Source organism: Acomys minous, assembly GCF_964271855.1.
Source record: "Acomys minous genome assembly, chromosome: 16".
NCBI classification, from domain to species: Eukaryota; Metazoa; Chordata; class Mammalia; order Rodentia; family Muridae; genus Acomys; species Acomys minous.
The window spans coordinates 74249348-74265527 of record NC_140498.1 but is presented as its reverse complement, the minus strand read 5'-3'; the positions used below and the strand labels follow the sequence as shown (position 1 = coordinate 74265527).

The 16180-nt window shown below is 43.6% G+C and overlaps 1 protein-coding gene across 2 annotated transcripts in view; it reads left to right on the top strand.

The window, feature by feature from the left end:
- The window catches only part of BAZ1B (bromodomain adjacent to zinc finger domain 1B), a 64139-nt gene that overhangs the window by 38109 nt on the left and 9850 nt on the right, over nucleotides 1-16180 (top strand). For both annotated transcript variants that reach the window (XM_084764561.1, XM_084764560.1), the window contains exons 8-14: nucleotides 21-159; nucleotides 1188-1321; nucleotides 5470-5572; nucleotides 7638-7736; nucleotides 8423-8600; nucleotides 10446-10628; nucleotides 15702-15849. In XM_084764561.1, the coding sequence (XP_084620687.1) occupies nucleotides 21-159; nucleotides 1188-1321; nucleotides 5470-5572; nucleotides 7638-7736; nucleotides 8423-8600; nucleotides 10446-10628; nucleotides 15702-15849 (984 nt within the window). The remainder of the gene's footprint in view (nucleotides 1-20; nucleotides 160-1187; nucleotides 1322-5469; nucleotides 5573-7637; nucleotides 7737-8422; nucleotides 8601-10445; nucleotides 10629-15701; nucleotides 15850-16180) is intronic.

The following is a 16180-nucleotide window of genomic DNA, read 5'->3' as shown; positions in this document are numbered from 1 at the left end:
TGTTTCTCAATCTTCACTAGTGAGACTGGAACGGGAAGCTGAAGAGGAACGAATGCGGAAGCACAAGGCCGCTGCTGAGAAGGCTTTCCAAGAAGGGATTGCCAAGGCGAAGCTTGTCCTGCGCAGGACACCTATTGGTACAGACCGCAACCATAACAGGTAAGTTCCTCAACGTCTGTGTCTTCTGGATGCTCATGGCTGTTACTAGTGAGGAAGCTAGCTGAGGTGCTAGAAAAGAGCTGTTCCTGTTCAATTTCCCGGTTCTGTTTGTAGCCATTTTTGCTCAGTGTCCATTTATTGACTATTACTGGTGGCAGGTGCTAGGGTTACACAGTTAGATAAGGCAGTTTTCCAGGCTTGATGGTAGCTTGTGGCAGAGCTCTAGCATAAACTTTGGCTTCTATTCCCAGTGCTGTGTTTTTAAAAAACCCTCTGCTCTGGTTCTTAAGGGTACCATTGATAGGAAACATAAATAACACAAGCAGATGAATTGTAATCCAAATAGGTTTTTTGTTTGTTTGGGTTTGGTTTTTCGAGGAAAGGTTTCTCTGTGTTTGCCTTGGTTGTCCTGGACTTGCTTTGTAGACCAGGCTGGCCTGGAACTCAAGCGATCTACCTGCCTCTGCCTCCCGAGTGCTGGATTAACAGCATGCGCCACCGTGCCTGGCCCAAATAGTTCTTTTTAAATCCTTTGTTATTTTAGGGATGGTTCAGTGAATAAGAGCACTTACTGTCCTTACAGAGGTCCTAGGTTTGGGTCTCAGTACTTACATGGTGACACAACCATTTGTAGTCTAGTTCCGTGGGTCTGACACTCTCTGACCTCAGTGGGGCACCATCTTACATATATATGTGAAGGCAGAGTACAACACACATAAAACAGTATTTTTAAAGTGAGGTATTTTAATTTCATACCTTGTGTGGGACTTAAAGACATAGGATAGACATTGCAGAAGTGACACAGACATTAGATGAGTTCCAGATGTTAGGGCAGCTTTGTCATCTTTTCTTCCCTTATAACTGACACAAGCTGTGTCAGACTGTAAGGAAGACACTGTCCACTGTGACTAGTTAAATTCCTGCTTGCTAGGCAGCCTCTCCAGCAGGAAAGCAGACCAGCCTTCTCCCTGTCCACTGTCCAACTTACCTTGGGTGATTATTAATGAATTCCTGGGTGTGCTTTGTAGATACTGGCTTTTCTCAAATGAAGTTCCAGGACTATTCATTGAAAAGGGCTGGGTCCATAATAGCATTGACTACCGGTTCAAGCACCACCGCAAAGACCACGGCAGTTCACCTGAGGAGGATTACTGTCCCCGAGGTAAGTCTTTCTGCTGCAGAGGCTGCTGACTTAGAGCAGCACTGTTCAACTGGGGTGGGTGTGGTTGGGTTGTTGAAATCCTTTTACGGGCACCGCATATCAGATATTATGGCTGGCGTCATCACAACATGAGGAATTGTATTAAAGGACTGCAGCATTAGGAAAGTTGAGAACCACTGCCTTAGAGTATTGTGCCAGCCTGTCACAGGTGGGAGGTATTTATGTCCGGAAAACACTGAGTAAGTCTGAACTATGGGGCAGCGGAGCACAGAGCACTGTGGAGTTCTGATTTTCCTCCATGAGTGTGTAGCTGCCTGGGAGCTGGGGCCCCTCCCTAGCCTGAGAACCAGTGCTGCTCATTGCTGCCTTGGAAAAAGATGTAAGGACTGTTTCTTGTGAATGTGTTTTATAAAGATGAAACTTTTGTTGTTGGTTTTTGTTGTTGGTTTGTTTTTCGAGACAGGGTTTCTCTGTGTAGCCTTGGCTGTCCTGGACTCACTTTGTAGACCAGGCTGGCCTTGAACTCCCAGAGATCCACCTGCCTCTGCCTCCCAAGTGCTTGGATTAAAGGTGAGCGCCACCACACCTGGCTCAAGATAAAACATTTTTGTTTGAAACAGTACCTTGCTATAGCTCAGGCTGACATAGAACTACCAATCCTCCATCCTCAGTCTCTTGTGCCAGGATTGCAGGTGTGGGCCTCCACTGGCGTTGAGATGGTTTAAATAGGTGACTGTGGTTTTAGGTAATGCACGTAGGGTCCACACCGACGACTGCCTTTCCCTGACCTTTCGCAGATGTGTGTTTTCTTTATTACCATCCTAGCTTCTGAGTAAAAGAGGTAACGATGAGCATGTAGAGAGGAGAGGACCTAGTAGCCTGTTCTCAGCATAATGAGGAAGATGAAGAGCTGATGCATGTGGGTGGCAGATCTTAAACAGTTGTCAGATTTGGTACCTTGGAAATGTCTGTGGAGGCATCAAGCCTAGAATTGAGGTAGGACACCAAAGAAACAGTTATACAGCCTCCTTTTCTGCTTTTTAAATTAATTGTGAAGTATCTTGTATTGTGCAAAGCAAATTTAGGCGTGCTAAGGATTTGACAGAAAAGGCAAGTGAGGTCCCGAGTGCCACTTGACTGCAATTCTAGTATGGAGAAAACAGACAGTGTCTCTTTTTTAAGTAAGTGACTGCTTAGTTGAGGTGATATCTGCACTTAGGACCCTGAAGCAGGAGCCTTGTGAATTTGAGGCCACCCTGGGCTACATGGTGAGACCCCGTGGGGTGCACAAGGCTGACAGACTGAGGCATGGTAGTTGCAGCTCCTTGGAAGGCTGAAGCAGAGTGCTTGCTTGACCCCAGGAGTTGAATGGGACAAGACAAGGAGAGCACCACCAGCTGGGGATCTCATGCAACCTAGGGTGGCTTTGAAGTCTTTTTCTTTTTTCGAGAGGCAAGGTTTCTCTATGTTATCTTGGCCGTTCTGGACTCACTTTGTAGACCAGGCTGGCCTTGAACTCACAGCGATCCGCCTGCCTCTGCCTCCCAGTGCTGGTATTAAAGGTGTGCACCACCACGCCTGACTTTCTTTTCTTCTTTGTTTCAAGATTTTTTTTTTTATAAGTATACATTTTGCCTGCACTGTGTGCATTTGGTACCTGCAGAAGTCAGCAGAGGGCATCAGGTTCTCTGGGATTAGAGTTAGAGATGTTAGATGGCCATATAGGCTCTGGGATTAACCCCCGAGCTTTGGCTTTGGACTTTTGTTTGTTTTTTTGAGACAGGGTTGGACTTTTTCATGTAGCCTAGGAGAAGACTTGAACTCTTGATTCTCCTGTCTCTACTTCTCAAGTTTCTGTACTTACAGGTATGTAACATCTTGGCTGTGAATTCAAGGCTGGCCTGGTCTACAAAAGCAAGTCCAGGGCAACCAGGACTATTACACAGAGAAACCCTGTCTCGAAAAAAACTAAAAAAATAAAACCAAAAAAGTGACAAGGGTGGATGTGGATTTTATTTTAATTGTTAGTGTCTGTGGCTATTTTGCTTGGATGTGTCTGCACCACATGTGTACAGCCTGGTACCCTCAGAGGCCCAGGCAGTTGTGAACCAGCCTGTCTCTAAAAATTAAAAAAAAAAAAGAAGAAGAAGAAGAAGAAGAAGAAGGCTGATGTGGTGGCACATGCCTTTAATCCTAGCACCCAGGAAGCAGGGGCACACAGACCTCGGAGTTCAAAGCCATCCTGGTCTACAGAGTGAGTCCAGGACTTTTCCTCCCTTCTCCCTCTCCCCCCCCCCCCCCAAAAAAAAAAAGGAAAAAGAAAAAACATAAATAGATGATTTAGAGAAATTACTAAGAATGAGTCACTGGTAACATTTTCATCTGAATACTGGTTATGAGGTCTATTAGTTGATAAAAATAAATGCACGTGGACTTTTCTGGACAGATATGTTTGTTCTTCAATTGTGTATGTGTTGAATGTGTTAAGAAAAAGAAGCTTTCAGATCAGATGCCTGGATTAGGTGATGTCTTTTGGTTAGAGAAGGCCCTGTGGGCTCTAATGGGCTGTTAGCAGCATCTCCCCCTCTGCCCACTAGATGTCAGTAGCCATGTCCAAATGGCTCCAGGTCCTGGCAGGCAGCTCTGCACCCTGTTGAGAATCACCTAAGGAGATACCCTCTCAAGGACTATAGTTCTCTAAGATGTTGCTTTTTTTTGGTTTGAAGTAATGCTTGATTTTTGAGACACTCCTAATAACAAACTTAGTACTCACAGAGTTATCAGTAAGAAAACCACTAATTTCTTCCAAAAACTTTTAAGGCTATTTCATAGTAAGTTATTTTAAGTACAGATTATATTACCACCTTGCAGGACATTTTGCTTTTGGTGTACTTTACACATCTGTGAGGCAGCTGAACTAGAGAACAGCTGGCTGTGGAGTCAGGACTTTCAGATTTGGAAGTGATTCCAGCAGAGTGTGGACTATTTGATACAGTTGTGTTCCAAACGCTTATCTGGAGCATCCTCGTGGGGTGTCTTCTATATTACATTATATTTATGTGTTTGTGTGTATGTGTGGGTGCATGCATGTGGAAGCCAGAGGGCACCTTGTAGGAGTTGGTTCTCTCTCCCGTGTTGGTCCTGGGGATTACACTCAGGTCCGCAGGCCTGGTGGCAGGCGCCTTTACCTACTGGGCCAGGTATTTTTAATTTTATGAGCATAGAAGTTGCTGGCCTGGAGTTCACAGAGAACTCCTTGCCTCAGCCTCCCAGGTGCTAGAATTAATGGTGTGCACCACCACAACCCTAAAGATCAGTTTGCTTAGGGTTTAAACTGTACAGCTGTTGAACTGTAGAAAATAAACATAGATGTTCTCAACTTCAATGTTGTGTCTGATAATCCTATCAGACATTTAAAATACTGCATGTTGAAAAAGCGTGTAATAGACCTACCCTACCAGGTGTATAGCTTAGCCCCATGGCTACTACTTGCAGTGTGAGGGTCTGGTGTTTGCCCTGGTGGAGGCATGGTTGTCTAACAGTGTAAAAGTGCAAAGTCCAGCCCCAGAAAAGACTTAGAATACAGCTTCCAATACCAACTGGTTATCACTACTGCTGTAAAACAAAAGAGGTGGGGACCATATGAGACTCAGTATTACTCCTCAGACGATATTAATATCCACTGCTTTAAGATTTGGATTGATTGATTGTTTTTTTGAGACAGGGTTTCTCTGTGTAGCCTTGGCTGACCTGGACTCGCTTTATAGACCAGGCTGGTCTCGAACTCACAGCGATCCGCCTGCCTTTGCCTCCCAAGTGCTGGGATTAAAGGTGTGTGCCACCACACCTGGCTAAATTTGAAAAAATTTTTAACAAAGATATTTTCTGAAGGTTTGGATTTTGAGTTTTCCTTGTACTATAACTATATTATGTAATAATCACACATAACATTATAAATACTTGTGAATCTGGGAATGGGAGTGCTTTAGATATTTCTTAAATGTTGTGAGCTTAAATTTAACTTTTTGGTAATTATAAGCATGCTCTGTGTTTAATAGGCAGCCTCTGTGTATCATGGCCTGCTTAAGTTTTCTTAACAAGGACTTGGGTTTTTAATGTACTAAACGTAACACTGGTATTTTTCTTAGGTAAAAAAGCAAACATAGGCAAGAGTGCAAGTGTGAACACACACCATGGGTCAGCACTAGAAGCTGTGGAGACCACTGTGCCCAAACAAGGACAGAACCTATGGTAAGAAGAGCACCCATTGTTCAGTTGTTTGGTTTGTTTGGTTGGGTTTTTTGTTTGTTTGTTTGTTTTGTGTTTTTTTGTTTGTTGGCTGTTATGTTTTCCAGATACAGTTTCTCTGTGTAGCCCTGGCTGTCCTAGATTCGCTTTGTAGACCAGGCTGGACTCAAACTCAGAGCAATTTGCCTGCCTCTGCCTCCTGAGTGCTGGGATTAAAAGGCGTGCCCAGCTGGCTTGTTCAGTTTTATTCCTTTCCTGTGTTACGAAAGAAAATATTTAAAACAGTGACATTAAGGATATTTGGTGCTGTTTAGTTTTTTCGTATCAAAGCTTACTTGGGAGCAAGGGCTGTGGCTCAGCTGAATGCTTGCCTAGTGTGAGTGAAGCCCTGAGTTGCACCTCCATTAGTTTTGTTTGTTGGTGTTTTTTGTTTTGTTTCTGAGACAGGGTGTGTGTGTGTGTGTGTGTGTGTGTGTATGTGTGTGTGTGTGTGTGTGTGTGTGTGTGTGTGTGTGTGTGTGTAGAGAGCCTTGGCTTTCCTATATTCACTTTGTAGACCAGGCTGGCCTCGAACTCACAGAGATCCTTCTGCCTCCTGAGAGCTGGGATCACAGGCATGTGCCACCATGTCCACCTGACTCCATTTGCTTTTAGGCAGTGTGGTGGTGGTGGTGTATTCTTGTACCCAAGCAGGCAGGAGATGGAAGCAGGACATACCAACTCTAGGATCTGCCTCAAAAGAAAGGAAGCAAAAAACCTCACTACTTTAAAGCCACATGTCATTTTTGGTAAATAGCTATTTTTCTCAAAGCTGATGAGTGGATTTCCCTGCTTGTTTTCATTTGGCTTCTGTTTCTGAGATAAACACTGTGGCCTAAAACAGTTTGCGGAGGAAAACAGTTATTTTAACTCATAGGTTACAATCTGTCCTCCAGGGAAGCCAGGCAGGAGTTCATGTCAGGAGTCACAGGGGTACTGTTTACAGCCCTGTTCCCAGGCTCGCCTTTAGCTTTCTTTCTTCCCACCTGCTTACAGGTGGTGCTGTCCACAGAGGGCTGGGCCCTCCTCTATCAAAGCAATCAAATGCCCCACAGACCTATTTGATGGGAGCAGTTCCTCACTTGAGGGCCCTTCTTCTCAAGTGTGTCCAATTGACAATCTAGATTAGCTATCAGACCCCTTTATACTATAATTTTGTAAATTATGTGCTAGATTTATCACCAATTCTTGAGACATAAGAGTCTCACACTATAGCTCAGGTGAGCATGGAGATATTTAGCCCAGGCTGTGTAGCCCAGGCTGGCTCTGAGCCCACTCTACTCTTCTTGCCTTAGCTTCCCAATGTACTAGGATTGCACTCGTGCACCACCAAGTCTGCTGTGTAATGCATCTTAAGTAGCATTGCCAAATGCTGCTGAGTTTGTTTAGGAATATTGAAGTATTTTGAATTTGTGATTATACTTTTATAATCCTTGTATAAATTAAAATTAAGTTACAAAAATCAAGTAAATTCTACCCATTGGGGAAAAAATTAAAAATAGCTATTGGTCTCTCTGAATGTACAATTCTGCTTTTACGGAAAGAGGTAGATTTTAAAAAGGTCTTTGCTACTTTTAATTACATAAAATACATTTGGTGCAGTCACCTATATCTGAGCTGTTTTACTTTGAGATGTAAACTTTTTAGAGTTGTATGGACAGTTTTATAAATTGTCTCTGAGCTAAGCAATGGTGTCAATCTTAGCAGAGAGACAGAGGCAGGTGAATTTCTGAGTTCAAAGCTAGTCTTCTATACAGACTGAGTTTAGTTCCAGGACAGCACAGAAACCCTGTCTCAGAAAAACAAACAAAATCTCTGTTTTGTAGCAGGAGACCTTGGCTCCTCTCATAGCTTAGAATAAAGTTAACATTAGGCCTCATGGGAATAGTAAATTAGTTATTCTAGTGGTAGACTTTAGATTGAAGACAGTTTGGAATTCTGCATTTCTCTCTCACTATCAACCTGAGACTAATACACTGCTTGATTTTAAATGTTCTTTCCACTTGTAAGGTTTGTTCTGCTTCTACAGGTTTCTATGTGATAGTCAGAAGGAACTGGACGAGTTGCTAAATGGCCTTCACCCGCAGGGAATAAGAGAAAGTCAGCTTAAAGAGAGACTGGAGAAAAGGTAAATATTTTTTGTTCATATCTTCTCAGCGTAAATGTAAATCTGGTGCAGGTGTCAAGGAGCTCTTGGCTAGAACTGTGTACAACCATACCTGACTTTTTGTTGATAGTCTATTAAAATAAAGTTACAAAAATAAGTCTGTAACCTTTGATATTGATAAAACTTACAATCTTTTATTTGGAAAAATACACATTTAGCTTATATATGATCCAGGGTAGCATAATTGCTTCTTGACTAGTGTGTGCCCTGTAGTTGAGCAGTACTGCAAAAATGCATTCCTACCTGAATTAGTTGTTCAATACTGATTTCGTCATTATTCATGGTAAGCCAAAGGGAGAAGTATCATAATTGTCTACCAGTTGATGAGTAGAAAGACAGAGTGTGACCTGTCCAAACATCATGCTCTTCACTTACAGAAGGGATTACACATGCACACAAAAAACCCACATACATTAAATAAATAAATAAGCACTGGTTTGTGCAGCCACATGGCTAAGTGTCAGAATGTTATGCTAGGCAAAAGAGGACAAACAGAAAAGGCCACATGTATGATTCTGTTTATGTGAAGCACCAGCATCCAGTATAGGATAACACAGAAACAGAGCTGGTTATTGGCTGCTGGGGGATGCAGAAGTACTTCTGAAAGTTTCTGTATACCTCCTTTTTTCCTGTCCCAACTCCTGTAGGTACCAAGAAATTACTCACTCTATTTATCTGGCTCGGAAGCCAAATTTGGGTCTGAAATCTTGTGATGGCAACCAGGAGCTCTTAAACTTCCTGAGGAGTGATCTTATTGAAGTGGCGACGCGGCTGCAGAAAGGAGGCCTTGGCTACATGGAGGGAACTGCAGAGTTTGAAGCCCGGGTAAGAGTGTGAGGAAATACCCTTGGAAAGCTGCTGCTCTCAGAAACTCAGCTTGGAGCCCTTTCCAGAGCTGGTGTCTTACCTGCTAACGTAAAGCTAGGATCATGTTTCAGTTTGGGTTTGTTTTACATAATACACGTGGAACCAAAAGATTATGTGTATAATTTTTTTCTTTGTCATCTTTTTTGTTTGCTAAGTATGAAGAAATAGGCCAAATCTAGTTCTTTCTCTTGCTCACAGTAGGTTATTTTTCTTTCTGGCTTGATTTTTTTCTTTAGGCAGGGTTTGCCACATGGCCCAGCCAGAACTCACTGTTTAGGATGAGGTTGGCCTCAAGCACACGTCATCTCTTGATTCTGCTTCCCTAGTGTGGGAGTGAAGGTGCACAGCATCACGCCTGACTCTCTCCTTTAATGTTGGCATTCCTATTGTGACTGACAAGATAGTAGTGCGCAGTGCCTAAGAGCACACTGTTGTGAGCTGAAGGAGTGGCTCTTATAGAGCCCCCATGTCAGGCAGTTTACAACTGTCCTTTCAGAGGATCAGATACTGGCTCCTTTGGGCATTGCAGTCATACACACATACCCCAAGCAGGTGCGTGCGCATGATTAAAACAATTAATTAATTAATTAAAGAATGGTATTGTATGCCTTTAATCCCAGCACCTGAAGCACAGGCAAGCAGGTCTTTATGATTTGGAAGCCAGCCTGGTCTACATAGTGAGTTCTAATCTGCTAGGGTTACCTAGTGAGACTCGGTATCAAAAAAATATTTTTGTTCTTGTTTGTTTTGGTTGGTTGGTTTTTTGTTTGTTTGTTTGGTTGGTTGGTTTGGTTTTTTGAGACAGGGTTTCTCTGTGTAATCTTAGTTGTCCTGGACTTGCTTTGTAGACCAGGCTGGCCTCGAACTCTGCCTGCCTCTGCCTCCTGAGTGCTGGGGTTAAAAGCTTATAGCACCACTCCCAGCTGTAAAGTTTATTTTCGCTATGTATGTGGGTATGTGCACCTGTGTTCTTGTGCACCACCACGCCTGCTAGTTTTTTAATGTTTTTCCTTTTCTCTTGAGAAAGGGAATCACTGTGTAGCCTTGGCTGGCCAGGAATTTGATAAGTTGACCAGCCTGGCTTCCGACTCAGAGATCTGCCTGCTTCTGCCTCCCGCATGCTGGGATTAAAAGCTTGTAGCACCACTTTCAGCTGTAAAGTTTATTTTCACTATGTGTGTGGGTGTGTGCGCCAGATGGAGGTGCTGGATCCCACTGGATCTGGATTAACTGGTGACTGAGCCTCCTGACAATTTTAACTCTGGTGAGCAGCTCTGTAAAAAACATAATTTTGATTGATAATGACTTAGTGCCTGCCTCTTCATCCATACAGTAAACAAAGGCGCAGTGGAGATGGGAGAACATAAAGCTCAGAGCTTGACTCAGCCGGAAAGCCAGGAAAGCGCGAGTCTTCTCAGACTCTCTTTGCTTTTCTTTCTGTGTTTTATTTCTGGTGCTGGGGTTTAAACATGTGGCCTCACACATGCTAGGCACCCTCTGTGCCTCCGCCCTCTAGTTGCCCTGCATGTAGTAGGAAGTGACTACTGAGTGGATGGATTCCTTGCAGTAGATGGGACTTCAGCATTCACTGGGGAAGTGGAAGTAGTCAGGAGCTGTTAGGCCCACAGCCCTAGTAACTAAGGCGTGCAGGTGTTTGCCTAAGGGTTCTGAGGTTTGCCTTTACGTTGGTCGGGAATTTATAGGCAGACACACACACACACACACACACACACACACACACACACACACACACACACACACACTTGTCCTCCTCTCAGTCTCATTTTTAAACCTTTCCTATAGGTCATTTCCTTAGAGAAACTGAAGGATTTTGGTGAATGCGTCATTGCCCTTCAGGCCAGTGTCATAAAGAAGTTTCTGCAAGGATTCATGGCTCCCAAACAGAAGAAAAGGAAACTCCAAAGTGAAGATTCCACAAAGTCTGAGGAAGTGGATGAAGAGAAAAAAATGGTCGAGGAAGCAAAGGTATTCAGTTACTGAGTCTAAGTTGTGGGTCCTTGCTTTAGCGAGGCAGCCACATGGCAGAACAAGCTGCTTGAGTTTCCTGTTTGCGGTCTAAGAAATCCCTGCATGTTGAGAATATAGTAAGGTAGAAAGTGCACAACAGCGCTTGTCCTGTGGCACAGCATCGCCTAGCCTTGCTTACGCTGTAAAGCCCCAGTTCTTTCCCCAGTGATGGTGTAGCCAGCTTTGGCTGTGACTCCATGCTCTTTGCTCAGCCTGTGTTGCCTGTTATTGCTGGCTTAGGAAAGATGGCCGTTTACATAGGGCCTACTACAGGAATCCCTTTCATACCACTCAGCACTCAACCCACCTGGTGCAGCCCTGTGATCCTGGCTCTCAGGAGGCCGAGTCAGGCAGCTCTCTGAGTTCAAGGTTGGGACAGCCAGGGCTACATAGAGACTTTGCCTTGGGCTAGCGGGGGGAAGGGGTGTAGATGGAAGCCATCTGCGGAGGAGGGGTGGTGCTTAGGCTAACATGTGAGGGTGTCAGAGCTTCCCAGTAGTAGTCGAGGGAGCTGGCTCTGAAGAACAGTGAATGAGTCCTTAAGTGCAGAACAAAAGGAAATTTGTCTGGCAGTTACAGATAAATCTATTTAGTTTTATTTTTATTTAGCCAATGCTCTCACTATGCTGGCCTAGAACTCTTTATTTAAACAAGACTGGCCTTAAATTCAGAGATTCTACCTGCTTCTGTGATTAAACATCTATGCTGACACACCTGGCCTTTTGTTTTTGTTTTTTGTTTTTTAAATACAGGGTCTTATGTAGCCCCAGCTGAGTGAGTCCTCTTACTTTTGCCTCCTAAGCATCACCACAGCCAGGTAGTCCGTCTACTCTCAGGGGCTGCAGAGATACCAAGACAGTTGAGCATTGCCTGCTTTTCCAGAGGACCAGCTTTAATTTTCAGAACCCACATGGCAGCTTACCACTATCTGTAGCAAGCCCTCGTATTGTGCATATGTGATTGCAAGCAAAAATACTCAAGAGTAAATTGACTGCTCTTTCTAAAATACCTCAAGAGTTGGTACATAGTTGTATTTCACCTTACTTTTTCTTAGGCCACAGTTATATATGATTCAGGGAGTAAGAGGCTGGTTTGCTTCATAGTAGGACTTCCTGCCTGTCTCAGTATTTTACTGGGACATTCCTTCAAGCTGAGTTCTTTCAATGGCTTTCAGCACCTAGATAACATAAGTGATCTCTAAGACATGTCCTGCCTCAGGTTACAGACCTGAGCCACCAGACCTGGCTTAAAATTCCTTATTAATTTAATTGTATTCATTTATGAGTACAGTGTGACAATTCAGCCTGCACAGTGTATATACTGACCAAATCAGAGTAGATTGCATTCTGTTTTACAGTTCATTGTACATATTTATGAGATGCTGTTTTGCTACATGGGTTTTGTTTTTAACCAGGTTTTTTGTTTTGTTTTGTTTTGTTTTATTCTTATTTGTATGTGTTGTGAGCCACAGAAAGTCTACAGAGGTCAGAGAACAACTTGCAGGAGTCAGTTCTTTGATCATGTGATCTCAGGGGGAGGATTCTGACTGTTGGGCTTGGTGGCAGTTACCGTTATCCTATGAGCCATGTTGCCCCTTAACCCAACTTTGTACTGACTTTTATTGGAAAGCTCTTGGAAAGAGCCTTGTCTTTCCTGGCTGTTTATTTTTCCTGTGACATTTTCTTTATACTGAAGACCAACAGATAATTAAGTCCCATTAAGGTCCCTTTGTGTAATAAACCCTGAGCTGAAATAAAATGTCCAGACAGAGTGTAAAAGTGGGGAGCTTCTTGGAAAAATCAGTTAGGCTGCTTGCTGAGTGGTTCTGCAGTATCCTCTTCTAGCGGTATCCTGCCCCGTAGCTCCCCCCAAAGGTCAGCTTTGCCACAGCTCAAAATTTTCCACTGTCCTCTGCTTTGAAAGTTTCCACTGAATAAGAGCCAGAGCGTCCTTGGCTGGCACCGGAGTTTATGTCAGCCTGACCTCTGGGCTCCAGTTTCTTTAGTTCTATGAGATCGTTGCCTGGTCTTTTTAGTAGTAATAAATGATCCGGGTCAGAGGTTGGTTGGTTTGTTTGTTTGTTTTTTAATTATAAAAAATTTTGTTCATTTTCACTTATGTGTATGCCTGCTTGACTGTATATGCACCACCTGCAGACAGGGCTCTCAGAAGCCAGAAAAAGGCATCAGCTCCCTTGTTGGTAGAGTTACAGGCAATTGTTCACTATCTGATGTGGGAGCTGCAAGTTCTCTTAACTGCTGAGCCAACCCTCCAGTCCTAATCTGGTATATAATGCCTATTTTGTTTCCAAAAACTGACAGTGATGTATACTTTAGGAAGAATCTCATATTTGGCATTCTCCCTTTCTGCCTCTATATTTCTCTTCTCTTCTCCTCTCTTCCTCTGTCTCTTTTGAGACTGGATCTTAACCATGTCGCCCAAGCTGGCCTCAAACTCGTAATAATTCTGTCTCAGCCTCTTGAGTGTTGACATAACAGATGTGTGTCACTATGCCCAAATTTGTTTGACAACTGTTACCAGTCACATAATTTTTATTTTCTATTTGCTTGTTTTTATGAAACAAGGTTTCACTCTGTACCCTAGGCTCACCTTGGCGATCACCTCTTAGTGATCCTCCTGCCTTAGCCTCCCAAGATCTGAGCCACCACAAGAGTCTGACTACCACAGCCAGCAAAAAATGATTTGAGGGAGGCAAGAAGGCAGTTTGGTTCAAAGTGACTGACTAACTAGTGTTGGTTCAAACCAACACCCTGAGTAATTTATTTTAGGCATTTTATTTGAAAGATTTATTTATTATTTGTACAGTATTCTGCCCACATGTGTGCCTGCATCCCAGAAGAGGGAGCCACCATGTGGGTGCTGGAAAGTGAACTCAGGACCTTTGGAAGAAGAGACAGTGTTTTTAACCTCCAAGCCATCTCTCCAGCTCCAGCCCCTATTTTAGGCTTTCTTCTTCTTCTTCCTCCTCCTCCTCCTCCTCTTCCTCCTCTTCCTCCTCTTCTTCTTCTTCGTTTTTCAGTAGAGGGTTTCTCTGTGTATCCTTCACTGGACTTGCTTTGTAGACCAGGTTGGCCTTGAACTCACAGCAATCTGCCTACCTCTGCCTCCCAAGTGCTGGGATTAAAGGCATGTGCCACCATGCCCGGTTACTGCAGGTATTTTTAAGTACAGCACAACTTGATGAAAACTTTTCTGGTGATATAAAGCACAAAATAAGCTAAATAAGGATCGGAGGTGACTACATCAAAACCTTTTGTAAAGTACATGCGATACCTTCCATAGAGATAAGTTCTGTAGATTGACTGAGAAAACACAACTTGGGGTCAGAGTGTAGGGGAGGGTCTGTTGTGGTCTCCAGGCACACAGGTATCACAGAGGTCACAGGCTAGAACGCATGTCTGCTCCCAGTGTTCTGGGAGGATAAGAGGTTATGCATCCCTTCCTTTGAAGCAAAAACCCTGTGTGTCCAGCATTCCAGTTTCTCTAGTGCTTATCTCTGAGCACAAGGACTCTTTTGCCTCCCACAAGCTACCAGGCCTGGCGCTTAACTTTTCTTCATTATTTTAGTTATTCAAATGTATAGTGTGCAATATAACTCAGTGTGTATATAGCATATATATAATCAAGTCAGAATAGTGAGCGTTCCCCCTCTTTAAACACACTTCATTTTTGTTATTAATTATGTTGTTTTGTTTTTTGTTTTTCAAGACAGTTTCTCTGTCTAGCTCTGACCGTTCTGGAACTTCCTCTGTAGACCTGGTTGGCTTCTAAGTCAGAGAGATCCACCTGCCTCTGCTTCTGGGTCCTGAGTCCTGGGATTAAAGGCCTGTGCCACCACTGCCCACCTAGATTTTCTTAATTTATGCATATGAGTGATTTGCCTGTTTGTGTGTGTGCATGTAGCACATGGGGTAAGAAGAAGGAGGATGTTGGATTCTTTGAATTGAGTTACAGATTCTTGGAAACCACCATGTGGATACTGAGAACTACACCCAGGCCCTCTGCAAGAGCAGCAAGTGCTCTTAACCACCTTGCTATCTCTAGGCTCATTTAAACACCCTAAAAATCCATTAATACCTAATAATTGAGCATATTTAAGAGGTACTATGCAGTATTTAAAAGTATGAACTGGCTCGTGAATTTGCCTGTCTTTCTGATGCAAGTACCCCATCGGTGTTTCATACAGCAGTTCTGTATTGGTGTGTTCTGTCAAAGTAGCAAAGCTTTCCATTTTGAATGGTATTTTGTGCAGCCTTCCATCCCTTCCAGAATCAGGATAGCTGACTTGCTAGTGTTAACCAAAAGGGCTGCTGGTGTGGTTTGATATGTAAGTTCCTTCCTGGATACTGTTCACTTCCTAACCAGAGGCTCATTGTCGGCATGCCAAGCTGGGGCACTTGAATGGTCGAGCGAAGGAAGGTGCCGACTGAGCCATCTCATTGACCTCAGACACCCACTTTATAGGGGGAAAATGTCATGTTTACCACTCAGATTCTAATCCTATCCCTCCACCGTTCATTCTAACTATGGCTAATTCTAGTTCAGCCTGCATTTCCTGGTGATGTAAGAGGAGTGCAAAGCATATACTGGTGGTGAATGTTCAGGATTAATCAGACAATCCCTAAGGCGTGAGAAATTTCACTTTTGTTAAAGTGATGTGCAGATGAGAGGAGAGCTTTGTACCAGGTACACAAGAAAGAGTGGGAAGCTTCAAGGATAAGACTTGACTTATCTGGGCCTGAATGAAGGACTCAGTAACTAACGTTTCCTGGGCCATATTTGATGTTGCTTGCAAGTATTTATCCCAGATGCGACACCCTTCAGTCATCCCACTGGAGGGGACCTCACGCTGCTTCTCACCCCTCCTGCACGCGTACGTTTCTCATTCTTTGAGACCTTGATGGCGTAATTTAATGTCTTTGGAACTCTATTACATCTTGACATGTTCTTAGTGCTCTGTTGTCTTTGAGGTCATGGTCATAATACCAAGCTGTTTTACTTCTTGCTTAGGTCGCCTCTGCACTGGAAAAATGGAAAACAGCAATCCGTGAAGCACAGACCTTTTCCAGAATGCACGTTCTACTTGGGATGCTTGATGCATGTATCAAGTGGGATATGTCTGCAGAAAACGCTAGATGCAAAGTTTGTCGAAAGAAAGGTATGCATCGAGGAGAAGAGTTGCTCATCTGATTGTTTGGGGCTGTCCACTCTCAAAATCTTCTTTATCCTCTGAAGGAATTTTTGGTTTTGTTTTTTTGATTATTCAAGACAAGGTTTCTCTGTGTATCCCTGGCTGTCCTTGAACTCACTCTGTAGACCAGGCTGGCCTTGGACTCGGAGATCTGCCTGCCTCTGCCTCCCCAGTGCTGCAATTATAGGTGTGCATGCTAGTCTGCTACCCCATCTTGTGAAGGAATTTTAGCACACCGTTTTTCTCCTCTCTCGTGTGCACATTCTCAGTGTGGTAGGTAGGGCAGTTCTTTTCCTTT